Below are 15,659 nucleotides of genomic sequence, written 5' to 3' on the forward strand. Positions count from 1 at the left end.
TGCTTGATAATGTCAGTTTTTAAAATTTAACCATTCTGGTAGATGTGTAGTGCTATCCCGTGATTTTTTCCCCCGGCTTTATTGAAATATAATAGACAATTAGTTGCTCATGTTTACATTGTACAATTCAATGAGTTTTTTTTTCAATTATAGTTGGCATACAATAATATATTAGTTTCAGTTGTACAGCATAGTGATTAGAGATCTATATAACTCACAAAGTGATCACCCCACTAAATCTAGTACCCACCTTCCCCCTTACATATTTATTACAACATTGTTGACTATTTTCCATGTTACACTTTATATCCCCATGTCTATTTTGTAACTATCCATTTGTACTTCTTAATCCCTTTGCCCTTTTTCACCATCCTCCCAACCCCCCTCCTATCTAGTAGCCCTCAAAAAATATTCTCTGTATCTATGTACTTATTTCCATTTTTGTTGTTGTTGTTTATTTTGTTCTTTAGATTCCACATGTACAAGAAATCGTGCAATATTTGTCTTTATCTGACTTATTTCATTCAGTGCAATACCTTCTAGGTTCATCAAGGCAATATCTTTTTCCATTCCCTTCCCTTTAGTCGTGTATGTCTTTTAATCTGAAATGAGTCTCTTGCAGGCAGCATATGTAGGGGTCTTGTTTTCTTATCCATTCAGCCACTCTGTCTTTTGGTTGGAGCACTTAATTCTTTTCCATTTGAGGTACTTGTTATAGGAATGTAATTATTACCATTCTTTATTCATGTTTTTGATACATGTTTTTTCTTCTTAAAGAAGTCCCTTTTGAATGTTTTATTTCATAGGAAATAGAAATTATTTCATAGTTTTATTTCTAGTTCCTTCAATGTATAATTCATTTCTAACAGCTATTTGATAATCCTAGGCTGCTTTTCCACATTTCAGAGAAGGAGATGAAAAGCTAATGGGAACACCGGTGTCTCTTGGTGGGCTCTGAACCATGAGCCGCATACACTCTAGGCCATCTAGTGAGCTTTGTGTTGGGGAATCCCTGATATTAGTAACTTTTTTTTTTTTTTGGATTTTTCTATTTGAGCTGGTCAAACCCCTATATAAAGCTCTAAAAATCTCCTGTCGGGAGGGTACAGCCATAACTGCCAGACTCCTGGGAGCTGAGCAGCAAAAGAGAACACAGATTCATTTTTTAATTAATATGAAAGTTGCCACAAAAATTTGTTAAGAGGCAAAAAAAAAAAAAGTTATCATTTAGATAGATTTTATAGCCCCAAATATTATCAGTACACATTTTAAATGTTAAGGTGTTTATTTTATAAAAACTCATATGGCAATACCCGAGAAAGGACTTGAACAGGCAAGATTACATACATTAACAGAGGAATACAAACAAACCTAGATCAGCAATCAATTTTAGAGGACAAACTGCTTTCCTGGAAGAAGAAAGGTATTCAATATAAGAAAGAGTGAAGAATACTTACATCTGGGAAAATCAAATTTACAGATTTAAAAACCATCATAAAGTTAATATTTGGGAGAAAAGTTTACTTAAAACTACAACTTCTTTCTTTTTGATTTTTCTTTCTAACTCCCTTCTTGATCTCCAATAGAACAGTGCAGATTCTTGGAACAACTAAGAATACACCACTAATATCCTTTCTGCCCACAGCTGAGAGTGAAACCACTTTCCAAATGACAATCACTTTCCATGCTTCATATATAGACATACCTCAGAGATGTTGCGGATCTGGTTCCAGATCACCGCAATAAAGCGAGTGTTGCAATAAAGCAAGTAGTAATCTTTTAGCAGAGGGTCTTGCCTTCAGTTTGTAAAACGCCTGTGACCATATAATAAGGCGAAGCACAATAAAATGAGGTATGCCTGTATGGAACAGAATTATCATTTCTAGTTTGTGGACTGATGATAATTCTTCTATATTAGCCACAGTCATTGAAAACTCTTATTAAAATGCAAGAGCAGCAACAGCAACTAGCTAAAGCTATTTCACGATAGAATATCAGTTGTCTCACTGTCAGAACAACCCCAATGGTGGACACAGCATACTGGTTGTTTTCTTCCATTACCATCAGTTGGATGGCCTGCTTCTCTGGTCTGATGATTTCAGGTAAAACCACTCTGTTACTTCTTTTTCCAGGATAGTTCGATCTATTTGCAGAAAACAATGCAGTATTTATTTACGTACTGGACTAAGTGAAGCGAAGTCACACAAAATAAACTGTAAACGATGAACATCAATCATTGGGAGGTATATGAGAAATTACATTAAACACTTTTCATAGGAAAACCCAGAGTTGATCTCCCAATTGTTAGGGTGGAGACAAATTTTATCGAACAAAAGAGCAGGATCTCATAAACCAAGCAAGTCTGGCTACACTAAGTTTCATCTTGTAAGACAGAAAAAGAGTACACTGTTACCTGTTGGGGTAGGCATGGTCTCCTTTCATCCCAGCTTGAACCTGTGCCTAAAAACAAATGTCACAAAAGTAAATGAAATGTAAGTCAACTTAGGCGAAGTAGTCTTTTGTTAAAACTTAATTTAAGCTACTGCCGAAACTACTGCTAAAGGATTACAATGTCTAGCACTGTGTTTTTCAGTTCTGAAAATGACAATACCAGTAGAACATAACTGGACAACCACTATTCTTCTCCCCAATACTCAGCTCACAACAATAATATAAAAGGCTACTGGTTACTATAGTTGCAAATTTAACATATTTGTTGCACTTGTGTTCTTCAGTGTCTCCTAACACCAATAAAAGGAATAAAGTCTAAAGATAAACGGTGCTATTATCTAATCGGTAGCTTATGGTCCAATTTAAGGACCTGTGCAATTTATTCCCTCAATATATCAGACCGAAGATAGGAAAGAAATAATACATCCCGATTAGAAAAATCAAAAGGGGTATGAAACTTCGAGGGTGGTCAAAACTTAAACTGTGACAGTCTGTGCACCAAACCCATCCTGCATGTCTCCTTATCAATAATACCTCCCCTAAGCCAACCTCCTGTACACCTCATCTGAAGTCTTGACACAATAAACAGGGCTCACAAGTCAATACAGAGATGGCCATCTAATCAAGATCCTGATCCTGTACCTATATGTATGATGCTGTCCCCCGGTACTTTCCACTGATCACAGGTTGCATTTTATGAAACCGTGGACCAAAAAAAATTTTTTTTTTTTAAAGAGGCCTAAAAACAGACAGACAACGAATCAGTAAAAATAGGAAACAAACTACTATTTTTCTAAGTATTACAACAAAATATTTTCTAAGATAATTCTCCCCCCCTTTTTTTTTTGGTTGAACAACAGTTAGTAGATATTAAATGAGGTCATATTAAGAGGAAAGTGTGCCGAAATATGATTTTCTTTTGCTCCCACCTCCCACATTAGATGCATTTCATGATTCAAAGTGAGTCATGTTGCCGGTGGCATTCTTATCATTTTGATTATAAAAGGTTCTTTACCATCCTTTGGGATCAAGTAGAGCCACATTTGTCTGTTACCTGCTCTGCAACTCTATACCAGTTTATTCTCCAGATGTACACCAAATAGAAAAAGCCTTGAAAGAAGACACAAATCATCAATCGAGACCAGAGACCTATAAATGTAAAATGAATATCATGGTTTAGATTTTCTTCAGTTCAGTCCTTCATCATTAAAACTCTTCCCGAGCTACGGTATCTGCAGAGTAAACTTCAGTTGAATTAACTTCCCTAAAATTTTAGATAATTATAGATCAGGATTAGACTCAAGCTTACCGTGGATCTGTCAATGGTAATCAATTGATCAATAAATAGTAAGATAAAGAACTCTCTCCAAACCGTTTACTGCTTTATATATTGATTTAACAACTATTTACTGGCTTTGATTACACTGGGTGTTGTTTTAAGTGCTAGAAACACAGAATTGGGCAGGCTAACAAGGTCGGTGCCCTCATGGAGCTTATATTCTACCGGAGGAGACAAACAATAAACAAACGCAACAATTTTAAGACTGATAAGCGCCCTGAAAGACACTGGGCAGAGCGCTGTAATAATGACCTGCAGCTGAGAGTCAGTACGATAGTCAGGCGGCTCTCTGAGGGGGAGACCAGAATGGGGAAGAGCCAGCTGTGACAGCTCTGGGAAAGGCCCTGCAAGCAGAGAGAAGAGCAGGCCCAGGCTCAGAGGAAACCAACCTGCAGGACCCAGGTAGGAAGGGCAGATGAGCAGTGGAATGGAGCAGAAAAGTTCAGGGAAGCAGGATACGTAAGGCAGGTATTCAAGCCCTAAAAGGATCCAGGTTTGATTCTAAGTCTAATGGGAACCCACTGAAGGGTTTTAGATTGGTGTGTGCATTCATGTGTGTGAGACCTGATGTTTTCAAAAGCCCACTCTGAAAACCATCTCTCCAACTGCCGTGTGGGAAAGATTATTGAGAATACAAAGGGGCCCGTTTACAAATATTAAAATGCCTATCTACTTATGAGGAGAAACTATTTAAACCACTTAAGTGTCAATTATATATCAAAGTGGGTATGAAATATGTACTTTTTATTTTTTACTCATATATACTCATATATCAATTCCACTACAAAGCAAGCTACTTTGGCGAGAGATGGAATATAGTATAAACTGAGAATTTATGCACTAATTCATTCATTACACATCTGGAGCCCCACACTGGCAAAGAAACAGGGAGGATGGGCCTCCCATAGCCTTCTGGCAATTAAACAAAACTCGAATAACCTCTCTGCTTGAGAAGTAGATGGACTGACAGTTTATACCCTTTGATCGAGGGATTCCATTCTTAGGAACCCATCCTGAGGAAAAATTCAAGAATGTCACTAATATTTCATGTACTTAGGATGCTCATCCCAGTGTTATTTACGAAGCGGAGCAATTTAAACATCCACTATTAGGAAAGCATTAAACAAAGGATACAAGGAAATACTATATAGTTTCTAAAAGCCATCTCTTTAGCATGGGATGGGGGAGGGGATTACATATTCACCATAACCCCGCATTTGTGAATAACACTGGCATAAAAATAATTTTAACATACTGGAATAAAATACACTTCAGTGCCTCAGCTTTTATATCTGAGAAGTGAAATTATGGGTAATTTTAATTTCTTCTTTGTATTTTTACATATTTTCAAAAATTTTCTATACTGTTAATGTATAACTTTAAAACATTCTAAGTGTTATGTAACAAATCTGAGCACCTACTATGTATAATAGAAAAAGGTGCTTTTGTGGACAAGGTGGGAAATCTGATATATCATTATTCTGAAAGAGCTTAAAGTCTAATAGGGGTGAAGTTTTACATTTTTGCTTTTTTAAAGTAAAGTTGAATTGTAAAACTTCAGCACCTCATTAGGGCAGGGCTCTTGATATTAAGTATTTCCATGGTGTCTAGGACAATGCTTGGTAGATAGTAATAAATACTTGGCAGTTCTGTGTCCAAAAGAGAGAATGAGGTGTCTGGAAAATAGAAGCTGCCTTAAGTACCTCCCTTCACGTCCTCTGCAGGAAACAGGTGCTCAAGGGTAACACCCCTTAATGAGAGTAATAAATATTTGAGTTAGATGCATAGTTTACGGGAGATAAGAAATGCTAAAATAAATGCCATATCCATTATAAACTCACAACTATTCCCCTGTGAAAGTAGGATAAATCCCACACAGCTATGAAAGATATCCTAGAGACAGAACTGGTAAGACTTGGCAGCATGACTGGGTCGGAGTTCTTAAGTCTGGCTGAGTGAACCAGATAGGAGGCCAGGAGCCAGAGATGTTGGCAAGACACCCCAGGAATACGTGTGGCAACTGAAAATACACAGAGTAGGAGTTTGGACATGATGTCAGGCCCAGAGATAGAGATCTGAGAGCCACTGGCATTGAAGTTTGAAGCCCTGAGACTTTCAAGGACTAAGAACATGAAGTAGAAAAAATGCCAAAGAACAAGGGAGGAATAAAAATTAAGAGCATGGAGTATGAACTCACAAAAGACAAGGGTCTTGCTGATTTATCTTTATATTTCCCAGGTTCTAATATAGCACAGGGCCTGACATAAATAGGCACTCAATGAATGTTTGCTGACTGAATGAAAAAATTATGAAATTCGAAGACAGAGACAATATCCCTAACAGTAACAAGTACAGCCCTGTAGGCAAACTGTCTGGTTCATCACTTACTGTCTATGGGATAAATCAGTAAACTCCTTAATGTTTTAGCCTCTTCATTTATAAATGGAGTCAATGTGAGATCATCTCTTGTGTAGTTATCATAAATTTAAATTGCATAATGTATATAAAAGGTTAGTATACTTCTGACAAAAGCACTTCATGAATATTATCTCAATTCCTATAAAATTTAGCTTTATGTTATTTTTCTAAATTAAAAAAAGTACTGGAGGAGAATATAGGAAAAAAATGTTAAAATTCTACTGTAGAAGTTTTTGCCAGAACAATAAGGTAAGAAAAAGAATTAAAGGTATTAGAATTGAAAAGGAAGGAGCAAAACTATGTGCATATGACATGATTCTGTATATAGAAAATCCTAAAGAATCCACATGCATAAAAATACTAGAGCTAATAAACGAGTTTATTAAATCTATAAGATCAACACACAAAAAAACAGTTGTGTTTTAATATATCAGCAATGAAGAATCTGAAAAAGAAAATTGAGAAAATAATTCTATGTACAATAGCATCCAAAAGAATAAAATATCTAGGAATAACTTTAACCAAGAAAGTGAGAGACCTGTACCTTGAAAACTATAAAAGATTACTTAAAGAAATTAAAGACCTATATCAATGGAGAAACATCCTATGGTCATGGATTATGAGACTTAGTATTTTTAAGATTTCAACATTCTCCCAAAGCAATCTACAGATTCAATGTAATCCTGATAAAATTTCCAATAGTCTTTTTTTCAAAAATGGAAAAGCTGACCTTCAAATTCACATAATATTCAAAGGGGCTCCAAAATAACCAAAACAAAGTTGAAATACAAGAACAAAGTAGTCAAAAACAGCGTGGTACTGGCATAAGCCAGACATATAGACCAGTGGAGAAGAATAGAGAGTCCAGAATAAACCCAAACATCTAAGGCCAAATAATTTTCAACGAGTATGTCAAGACCAATCAACAAGAAAAGAATAGTTTTTTCAACAAATGGTATTCACTTCATCTAGGTAATTCTAGTCATGTTTCAGGTCTGAGCATTTTGACCTTAGGGAGCTGTTCTGGCAAGCTAGACAGGTTTAGATGTTCCCTCCAACCCATTATAGGTGCTCAGAGCTCCCAGTTCTTTTCATTTGCAGCACTTAACCCAAATGGAATGATTGTGTGATTAATTACTTAATCTTGGTCTCATCCTGTGGGCAGGGATCATATTTCTTTTGTTCTAGACTGCATTTCCAATGTTTTCGAACAGAGGAGGCACTGAATAACTACTTGGGGAGAAAATAATTTCATCGAGGCCACTCCAGTCAATTACTTTATATCTCAAGTAGTTTATCTTAATATGACAAGTGAGATTTGAGGTGGGTCATTGAGGAATCAAAGACATACCCATTATCCCAAGTTCAGCAGTGAACATCAGAGACATTCCAATGGGAAAACCAAAAACATAATAACCAATGACATTCAAGGCAGCACCAATCTTTTGTTTTCCTGTACCCCTCAGGACTCCACCACAGGTGCCCTAAAGAGAGGAAAAGCAAAACCAATGTGTCAGTCATTTAGTAATCATATCAAGTTCAAAATACTACATTAATATTTCACATGTTTGGATATGGTCAAATAGTTCTAGCTCAAAACAAGCCTTGCACATTATGTAAGACATAAAGGAAAACGTTTTGCTTCTAAAGTTATATTAACAACAACAATAATGACAACAAACTATAGCAGCTTTCATCAGAAACCCATCAGGTAACATTTAAATGTCTGAACATTTAAAAATATTTTGTAAAAGCATATGTTAAAAAATACTAGAGATTTCATTGATGGAAATCTCAGCAGACACTGATCTGATATCATCGCTGGAAAATATTAATATAATCATGGACTTCAAAATTGCCCAGAGCCAGAGTGGTGATAATCATCTTGTTTTCCTTCACACTATTCTTACCACAGCCCATGTTCAATCGTGGGTATCACATCTTCTAAGTGACATTGGCAAATAGAAGAAATTCCTTGGGGAAAGAAGTCAGATGGTAAATGGACCTAAAAAATCATGTCACAAGGATAATTGCTGAAACTGGGAATGATTCCAGGGTATAGCAGAAGGGTCTTGAAATACCTGTAAATCTACAGAAGATCAACTAGAGAAGGATTTTTTAGTGGTCAGAGTTAACTCAAAGGTAGCATGGTCTGCCTTGGAGGATACAGCACAAGTCACTTCACCACTTGGCTAGGACGTCACACAGGACACTCAGGACCCACATAAAGTAGAGGAGGCTGGATACCACAGGTCTCTCCCACCTCGAGATGCTATACTCTTAAGTAACCCATCTTTCCTGCAAGAGGCTCAGACTGCTTGAAGCAAGAGCTCTCTGTTTTCAAAAATGAAATCACAGTCATTAAATCAAAAGCTAGAAACACAAACAAATTCTGGCATGTATATTAGAGTAAAATCACTCCAAATACTCACCGCAAGTGAATCAAATAGATGAAAGGGAGCAAAAAGAGGCATCACTTGGCTCACAAGGGAAATAATATCTCTAGTGGAGGAAAAGAAAGTAGTCAGTGACCCAAAAATCACATTTAAGTGGCATACTAATTAAGTACTGATCTGACCAACCTAACAAATTGATGAGTCAATTCAAAGTACTACTTTTCTATTTGACAAAATGAGTACATGATAAAACCTCACTAAGTTTTATTAGCTAGAATTTAGGTTAAAAGAGACATAGGGTAGGCTGTCACTACAGATGATAATTCCTAAAGTTTTGTTTATGAGCATAAAAATGTGGGGGTTGGGAAGAGAAAAAAAGTAATTTTTAGCCTGTGTATGGTAATCTTCCTCTGAGTATGGGAGTCTTCTTCAAAAATGGAGTTGAAGTTCAGTGTTCATGTAGGAAACATTTGCCTCTTTGTGGACCTCCTGCACTCTGTCTAATTATGGTGGAATATCTACCTGGAGAGGGCCTACACTGAGTTATGATGGCTCTGCAGAGAGACACAGCAGAGATGGAGGTGACTAGAGACCTGCACAATGGATCCAATGTGAATGCAATACGTGAAACAGACTAGAGTGCTCTCCCCAGGGGAAGTCTTCTTGCTTCCCTCCAATTTGCCTTTAAGGGAAAGTGCACTGGTCAATAGGTATCACCAGTTTAGACAGAGCCTGCAATTAATCCTCTCACCAGAGAACTGACCTCTTTGGATTAGATCTACAGGACTGCAAAGTTACCTAATGTGTGCGCTGTCTCTACTAATCATACAAAACTGTGGTCTTTAATAAAAAATAGAAACATTAATCCAATGTTCACCAGACATTGCAAGAAATCAACATCGCTGGAAAAAAAAAAAAAAAAAGACCAAAATGAGCATGCAGAACAGTTGACACAAAGGAAACAGAAAGAATCAAAGGAATAGAATGGAAAAAATATTTAATTATAGTGACTATTCTTAAAGATATTCATGAACCAACTACAGCCATTTAAGGGAAAAGGAGCAACTGGGGAAAAAGTGATTGTAAGTGAAATAAAAAACATGAACACTTAAATAAAATATTCTATTTAAAGACTGGATAATGGAAAGGAAATGGCCAATAACTAAATTTCAACTTGGAAGATAAAGTTGAAGAAATGTCCCACAATACAGAGAGAGAAAACAGGAGAAAAGAAATATGTCAAATTCATACATAAGTTCAACCATTTATCTAATTTTCCTAGAGTTAAAGAAAAATCCAATGCTTTATATTGAAAGTCTATAAAGTTCCATGCAGAATAAAAGAAAAAAGATTCCTCTGCTCCTAAGCACATCCAGGGACAAAAGGAATATCTGAAAGATTTCCAAAAAATAAAATTTCTACAAAGGAATAAGAGCCCATTAGTATGAAAAGTCTATTCCGGATTACAGGATAGAAGATGGCAGGGCAGGAAGCTCTAAGAATCAGTCTTTTTACCAAAACAACTCTTGAAGTGGCAAATAACTTCAGAATCCACTATTTCATAACTCTGGATTCATACTGAAAACTTGCAGGGACAAGGAGAATACTTGATGAAGAGAGAGGCTAGTAAATATCAGTGAATTTTAGTGTTTCACATAGTAGTACCATTTCCCATTCCCCAGGTAGCTGTAGAGATGGCTCCGCAAATTCTTGATGTGGCTAATTGGTGATAGGTTGGGCACTAAGGATCATGTTTTCCAAAAATCAGGGCTATATGTTTTGATCTACCTGGCAATTCACTAAGATACTGGTACAGAGCCTGGCCATTGTCTCAACTTTTTTGGGCTGAAGTGGCTTCCAAGGCAGTTCCTGTTGAATAAAGAGACAGAACCTTTTTAAAATCTCTTTTCTTATTGGATCGAGGCCTTTAAGGAATCTCTCTCAGGCCATTGGTTGACTGTAGAAATAATGACCACCACACATGACAAGGAACACAGTCTGTAAAAACTGGTTTGAAAAAGTCACTAAACAAGTGGATTACTGCAGAGCAGCAATGACAACAAGCAAGAACAGAAATACCTGTGGAAAGAGGAGAATCTGATTTCCAGAGTTATCACCATACAATTTTCAAAATGTCCACTTCTCAACCAAAAATTACAAAACATACAGAGAATGAGGAAAGTATGACCCATTCAAAAGAAAAGGAGAGATTGTCAGTAACTGACAAATAGACAGTACTTTTTTTCAGAACTCTGGAAATTAACCAAAGGCTTGCATTGACCTGGTAAGCACTAATTCAAGAAATGTGGTTGAATCTTGGTAATAACAGATTTGTGGTGTTTTTAACTCACCCTAGTATCATCTCCTGCTCCCAGCTCAGTTGTAAACTTGAAAAATAATATAGCCTGTATTTCTAATACTAAAGGAAGAAGAATGGGTTGAATTCTTTCAAAGCTTCATTCATAAAGAAGTTATTATTTTTACGGAATGACTTGTAATGTGGCTCCTTAGAAGACCCCACTGTGTTTATTTCACCTGAGTCAAACTTATCGGGTATGAAATACAAATGTATGAAATACAAATGAAATGTATGAAACACAGTATGAAAGACAAATGAAAGCTGCAAAGTTGAAAAGTCCAAAAACTGAAATGAAAAATTCACTTGAAGTCCTCAACAGTAGATTTGTGACCAGGCTAAATTTGATCTATGGAAGATGTTTGTTGAAAATATTTACAGAAAAAATGTTTTAGTTGCTGCTTCTTGAGGCAATAAATAATAGTTGAGGCAAACGAACTTGGTAGGAAAGTTTGGAGAATTATATATCTAAAGGGGCTTTGAAAGCTCTGACATATTCCTGGGAATCTAGAAGGCCAGTGCAAGCATAGACTGTGCACATGCTCAAGAAAGATCAGGAAGGCCTAAGCTCTCACCTCTGGCTGAACTTGAAGCTCTGCACAAGCAGGAGATTAAGATTAAGGCTGAGTTGTAAACCACCTGCCTGAGTGTTGAAGGTGTGCTTTAATACACGTACAGACGGCCACTTAGCAAAGACTAGGAGATGTTTGGAATGCAAGCAGGTAAGAAAACCTCTATCCAATAATTAGCTGAACACTAAGCTAATGCAACAGAGACTTCAGTGACCACATTCAACAAAGAATACAGACTTTACCAAATTAGTTCATAAAAATCATTAAGCAAATAAACAACAACAAGCATCAGCAACCAAAAACCCTGGGGAGGAAGAGAGTATGATTTCTAGAATTGCCACAATATAAAAAAATGTTCTGTTTTCAACAAAAAAAAATTATGAGTCATGTAAAGAAACAAGAAAGTCTGGTCCATACATTGGGGAAAAGCAATAAATAAAAATAGTCCCTGAGAAAGCCAATACTTTGGACTCACTAAAAATGACTTTAAATCATCTATTTCAAATTTGTTCAAAGAGTTCCAGAAAACCATGTCTAAAGAACTAAGGGAAAATACGAGAATAATGTCTCGCCAAATAGATACTATCAATAAAGAGATAGAAATTACTTTTTAGAAAAACACAAATGAAAGCTGCGGAGTAGAAAAGTCCAAGAACTGAAATGAAAAATTCACTAGAAGGCCTCAACAATAGATTTGAGCTGGCAGAAAGCAGAATCAGTGATCTTGAAGACAGGACTGAAATTATTCCATCTGAGGAACAGAAATTAAAAATGAACAGAGATGCAGAGACCTGTTGGAACACCATTAAGTATACCAACACAGACATAATGGGAATCCCATGTGATAAAAGAGAAAGGGATAGAAAACATATCTAAAAGAATGGCTGAAAACTCCTCCAATTTAATTAAGACGTGAATCTACACATCCACAAAACTCAAAAAACATCAAACAAGATAAACTCAAGGAGGAAGAAATGTCATTTGCTTCAACTGATGGCTGAGGGTGATAGAGAGGGGTCAGTGGTTTGAGGAGAGTGGAGAAGGTATAATATGGATTGCAGTGAAGATTGAGATGACTAAATAAAGGTAAAATAGGCAATGATGAAGGTCAAATTGTAGATGGTGGTCATACGTTTCTAAAGGAACCAATATGTTCTCTTTTGTGACTGTTCCAAAAGTGATCAACTATTGGCATAAACAATGTGCAACTGGGTTTCTTCAGGGTGGAGTTTTGCCATATAGGTGGGTCAAAGGAATTTAGGTTACTGGCAAGAGCATTACTAAAATGATGGGTCATGGCATCTAAATTATATAAGGGAAAAAAATAAAAGCTGAATGTCATGATGACTTGAGAAAGAGAGCAAGGCCATAGGTGTCAACAGACTGGAGAGCTCAAGTGGTTGAGGAATCCTTTTAGGTAGACAGAGCTGTAAAAGCATGTCGAAAGCATTGGAGTTGTAGCCAACAGAAAGACTAGAGATGATAAAGCCCATGGGAGTGTGCCTTAGGTAAGGCGGAAAAGATTACTGGGGTGAGGACTAGGGCATTGGAGTGAGGGGCTGGGGCAATGGATGGGTCATCCATATGGATGCAGAGTTCACCCAGGATGCTGGTAGGATTTTGGGGGTAGAGAAGACTATAATGAAGATGTCAGAATAGGTAGTTTGGTTCCAAAATCTAATGGCTATGTGTTTCCTTGAACCAATTTCCCTATTTTCTTCAATGGTCTTAAAAGGCTCAGTAAAATTATTTCCAGAAAACATGTAGCAGACTCAAAACCTCTTGAGACCAAAATTCCATTCAAAAATCTTAAACCATCTATTTTGTGTGTAGAGGTTGTTTAACTAAAAGAATAAATATATTAAACTAAAAAAAAAAAAGAGGAAGAAATGAAGATGTAAAAGCATATATTACATGTACAGATGCCAGAAGCTGGAAAGGATGGAAAATACTACCACTGACAAAATTAGGCACCAAAAAGGTCAAGATGAGTTCCAAAATAAGAAAATAAAGATTAATGGGTACAAATGTAGGATTCTACACTTGGGCTCAGAAAGATAACCACATGAAGGAAGGGTGGGGATGTCGGAGCTGATCAGTGGTATATTGACATTCAGCTTAACTGATTTAGTGTGGTGTAGCCACCAAGAACTTTAACACTTCACTAGAAGTCTATCAAGTAGAAAGAGATAGAATGGAAATGGTTTTGTTCTAAATGGTGCTAGCTAAAACACTGCCTTCAGTTTTGTATGAATTCAAGATGATGGAGACTGAAAATCACGTTCTATGAGATGGCCGAAGGAATTACAGATGTTTATCATGGAGAGACCTTGCAAAGGATGAGAGTCATCTTCAAACATTTGTAGGGCTGTAACTGAGAAATGGATTTAGACCCTCACAAGCATAAGAATGAGAATAAGTGGGTGAATTATGGGTGGAGAAGGGTGTATCTTAGATTAAAATAAGGAAGGTGTCCTAAGAATCAAAGCTGCTTTGGAAGGTAGCAAGTTCCTCATCACTGAGGTTATGAAAGTATAAGTTAGACAACCTGTCAAAAATGTTTTGGAGGAATTCCAGTGTAAGATGGGTGATTATATAAAATAGCCTTTAAGGTCCCTTGAATTCTAAGATTTTTTCAAATTTGGAAAGTTTTTGCCATTATTTCTTCAAGTATTTTTTCTGTCCCCTATTTTCTCTCCTCTACTTTGAGAAATCTAATTATATGCTTTTTTTGGCCAATTATGGTTCACTGATTCTCCATTAATATTTTTCCAGTCCTTTTCTCTCTGCATTTCATTTAGGATATGTACTACTACTAGATCTCCAAGTTCACTAATAATTTATTCTACTGTGTCTAATCTGCTGTTAATCTCATCCAGTGTATTTTCATCTCAGAACTTTTTATTTCAGTTCGGTAAGTTCAATTTGTGTTGTATTTTTTAAGCTTTGATGTCTTAACATACTCATATTTCCCTCTACCTTTTAAAAAATATAAAACATAGTTATAAAACCTTTTAATTTCCCTGTGTACTAATTCTATCATGTTTATTTGTGAGTCAGTTTTACTTGATTGATGTTCTCCCTCATGGATTTTATTTTCTTGCTTCTTTGTATACTTGGTCATTTTTAACTGGATTCAGACATTTTGAATTTTACTTTGTTGGGTACTGCATGTTCTTCTATTATTTTAAGTGATCTTAAGCTGCGATGCAGTTAAGTTTCTTGGAAGCAGTCTGATCTTTTCAAGGTTTGCTTCTAAGCTTTGTCAAGTGGGCACAGAGCAGCCTTCATTCTAGGGATAATTTCCTCCACTACTGAGGGAAAATCCTCCTGAGAACCCTACCAGTTGTCCCATACATTATGAGGTTTTGTTCATCCCGGCTGGCGAGAACACAAACTTTTCCCAGCTGTTCCTGAGCTTCAGGGATTGTTCTGCCTGCTCCTTTCAGGTGTTCCCCACACCCCCATGCACCAGCCTCAAGTAGTATCTTCATACACATGTGTGGCTCAGCAGGCAGCTGAACACTTGAGGGAGACCCTCTGCAGATCTCCAAAACTCTCTCCCCTCTGGTACTGTCTTGTGAACTCTAGCCACACTGCCTCTCCAAACTCCTAACTCCGCTTCCTCAACCTGGGGAGAAAAGGGACTTTTCCAGAGCCCCCATCTTTGCTGTGGCCTGGTAACTCCCTCCTGGTAAACTGGGGCAATCATTGTTTCCCTTTATGGATTACATTCTGTCATGCCTAATGTCCAAGGTCTGAAAACCATTTTTAAAAATACAGATTTTGTCCAGTTTTTTTGTTTTTTGTTTTTTGGGTTCTTTTTTAAAGCAAGAGGGTAAATCTAGTCCCTATTATTTCATATGACCATCTTTTTGGTTCTAAGATTTTACAGGAATATGTTTAAACATTGGTCTAGAGCCAGCGAGGTCAGATGAAACTAGTAGAGTACACTTGAATAATAAAACTGAATTTCTTCTTAAGAGTAACCTGAGTTAACAAGTGTAAATTATTGAAGCTTTTTCCTAAAGAGGATTTGATTTATTCAAGAGACACTTTATTATATCTAAATAATCATGCAAACACATAATTACAAAAAAAAAATGCAATAAAATTCAATCTAAGAT

At 36.6% G+C, this 15,659-nt stretch overlaps 1 protein-coding gene across 1 annotated transcript in view; it reads right to left on the reverse strand.

Moving 5' to 3' along the window:
- Positions 1 to 1,820: 1,820 nt before the first annotated feature.
- LOC120589781 (multidrug and toxin extrusion protein 2-like) overlaps positions 1,821 to 15,659 on the reverse strand; it is a 54,144-nt gene continuing 40,305 nt past the window's right edge. Inside the window, 7 exon segments of the mRNA XM_039847398.1 lie at positions 1,821 to 2,114; positions 2,117 to 2,143; positions 2,414 to 2,439; positions 2,441 to 2,460; positions 3,506 to 3,600; positions 7,560 to 7,692; positions 8,641 to 8,710. Coding sequence (XP_039703332.1) covers positions 1,915 to 2,114; positions 2,117 to 2,143; positions 2,414 to 2,439; positions 2,441 to 2,460; positions 3,506 to 3,600; positions 7,560 to 7,692; positions 8,641 to 8,710 — 571 coding nt within the window. The 3' untranslated portion in view covers positions 1,821 to 1,914.

The sequence above is a fragment of the Pteropus medius genome, unplaced genomic scaffold (assembly GCF_902729225.1).
Source record: "Pteropus medius unplaced genomic scaffold, Ma_sr-lr_union100, whole genome shotgun sequence".
Classification (NCBI taxonomy): domain Eukaryota; kingdom Metazoa; phylum Chordata; class Mammalia; order Chiroptera; family Pteropodidae; genus Pteropus; species Pteropus medius.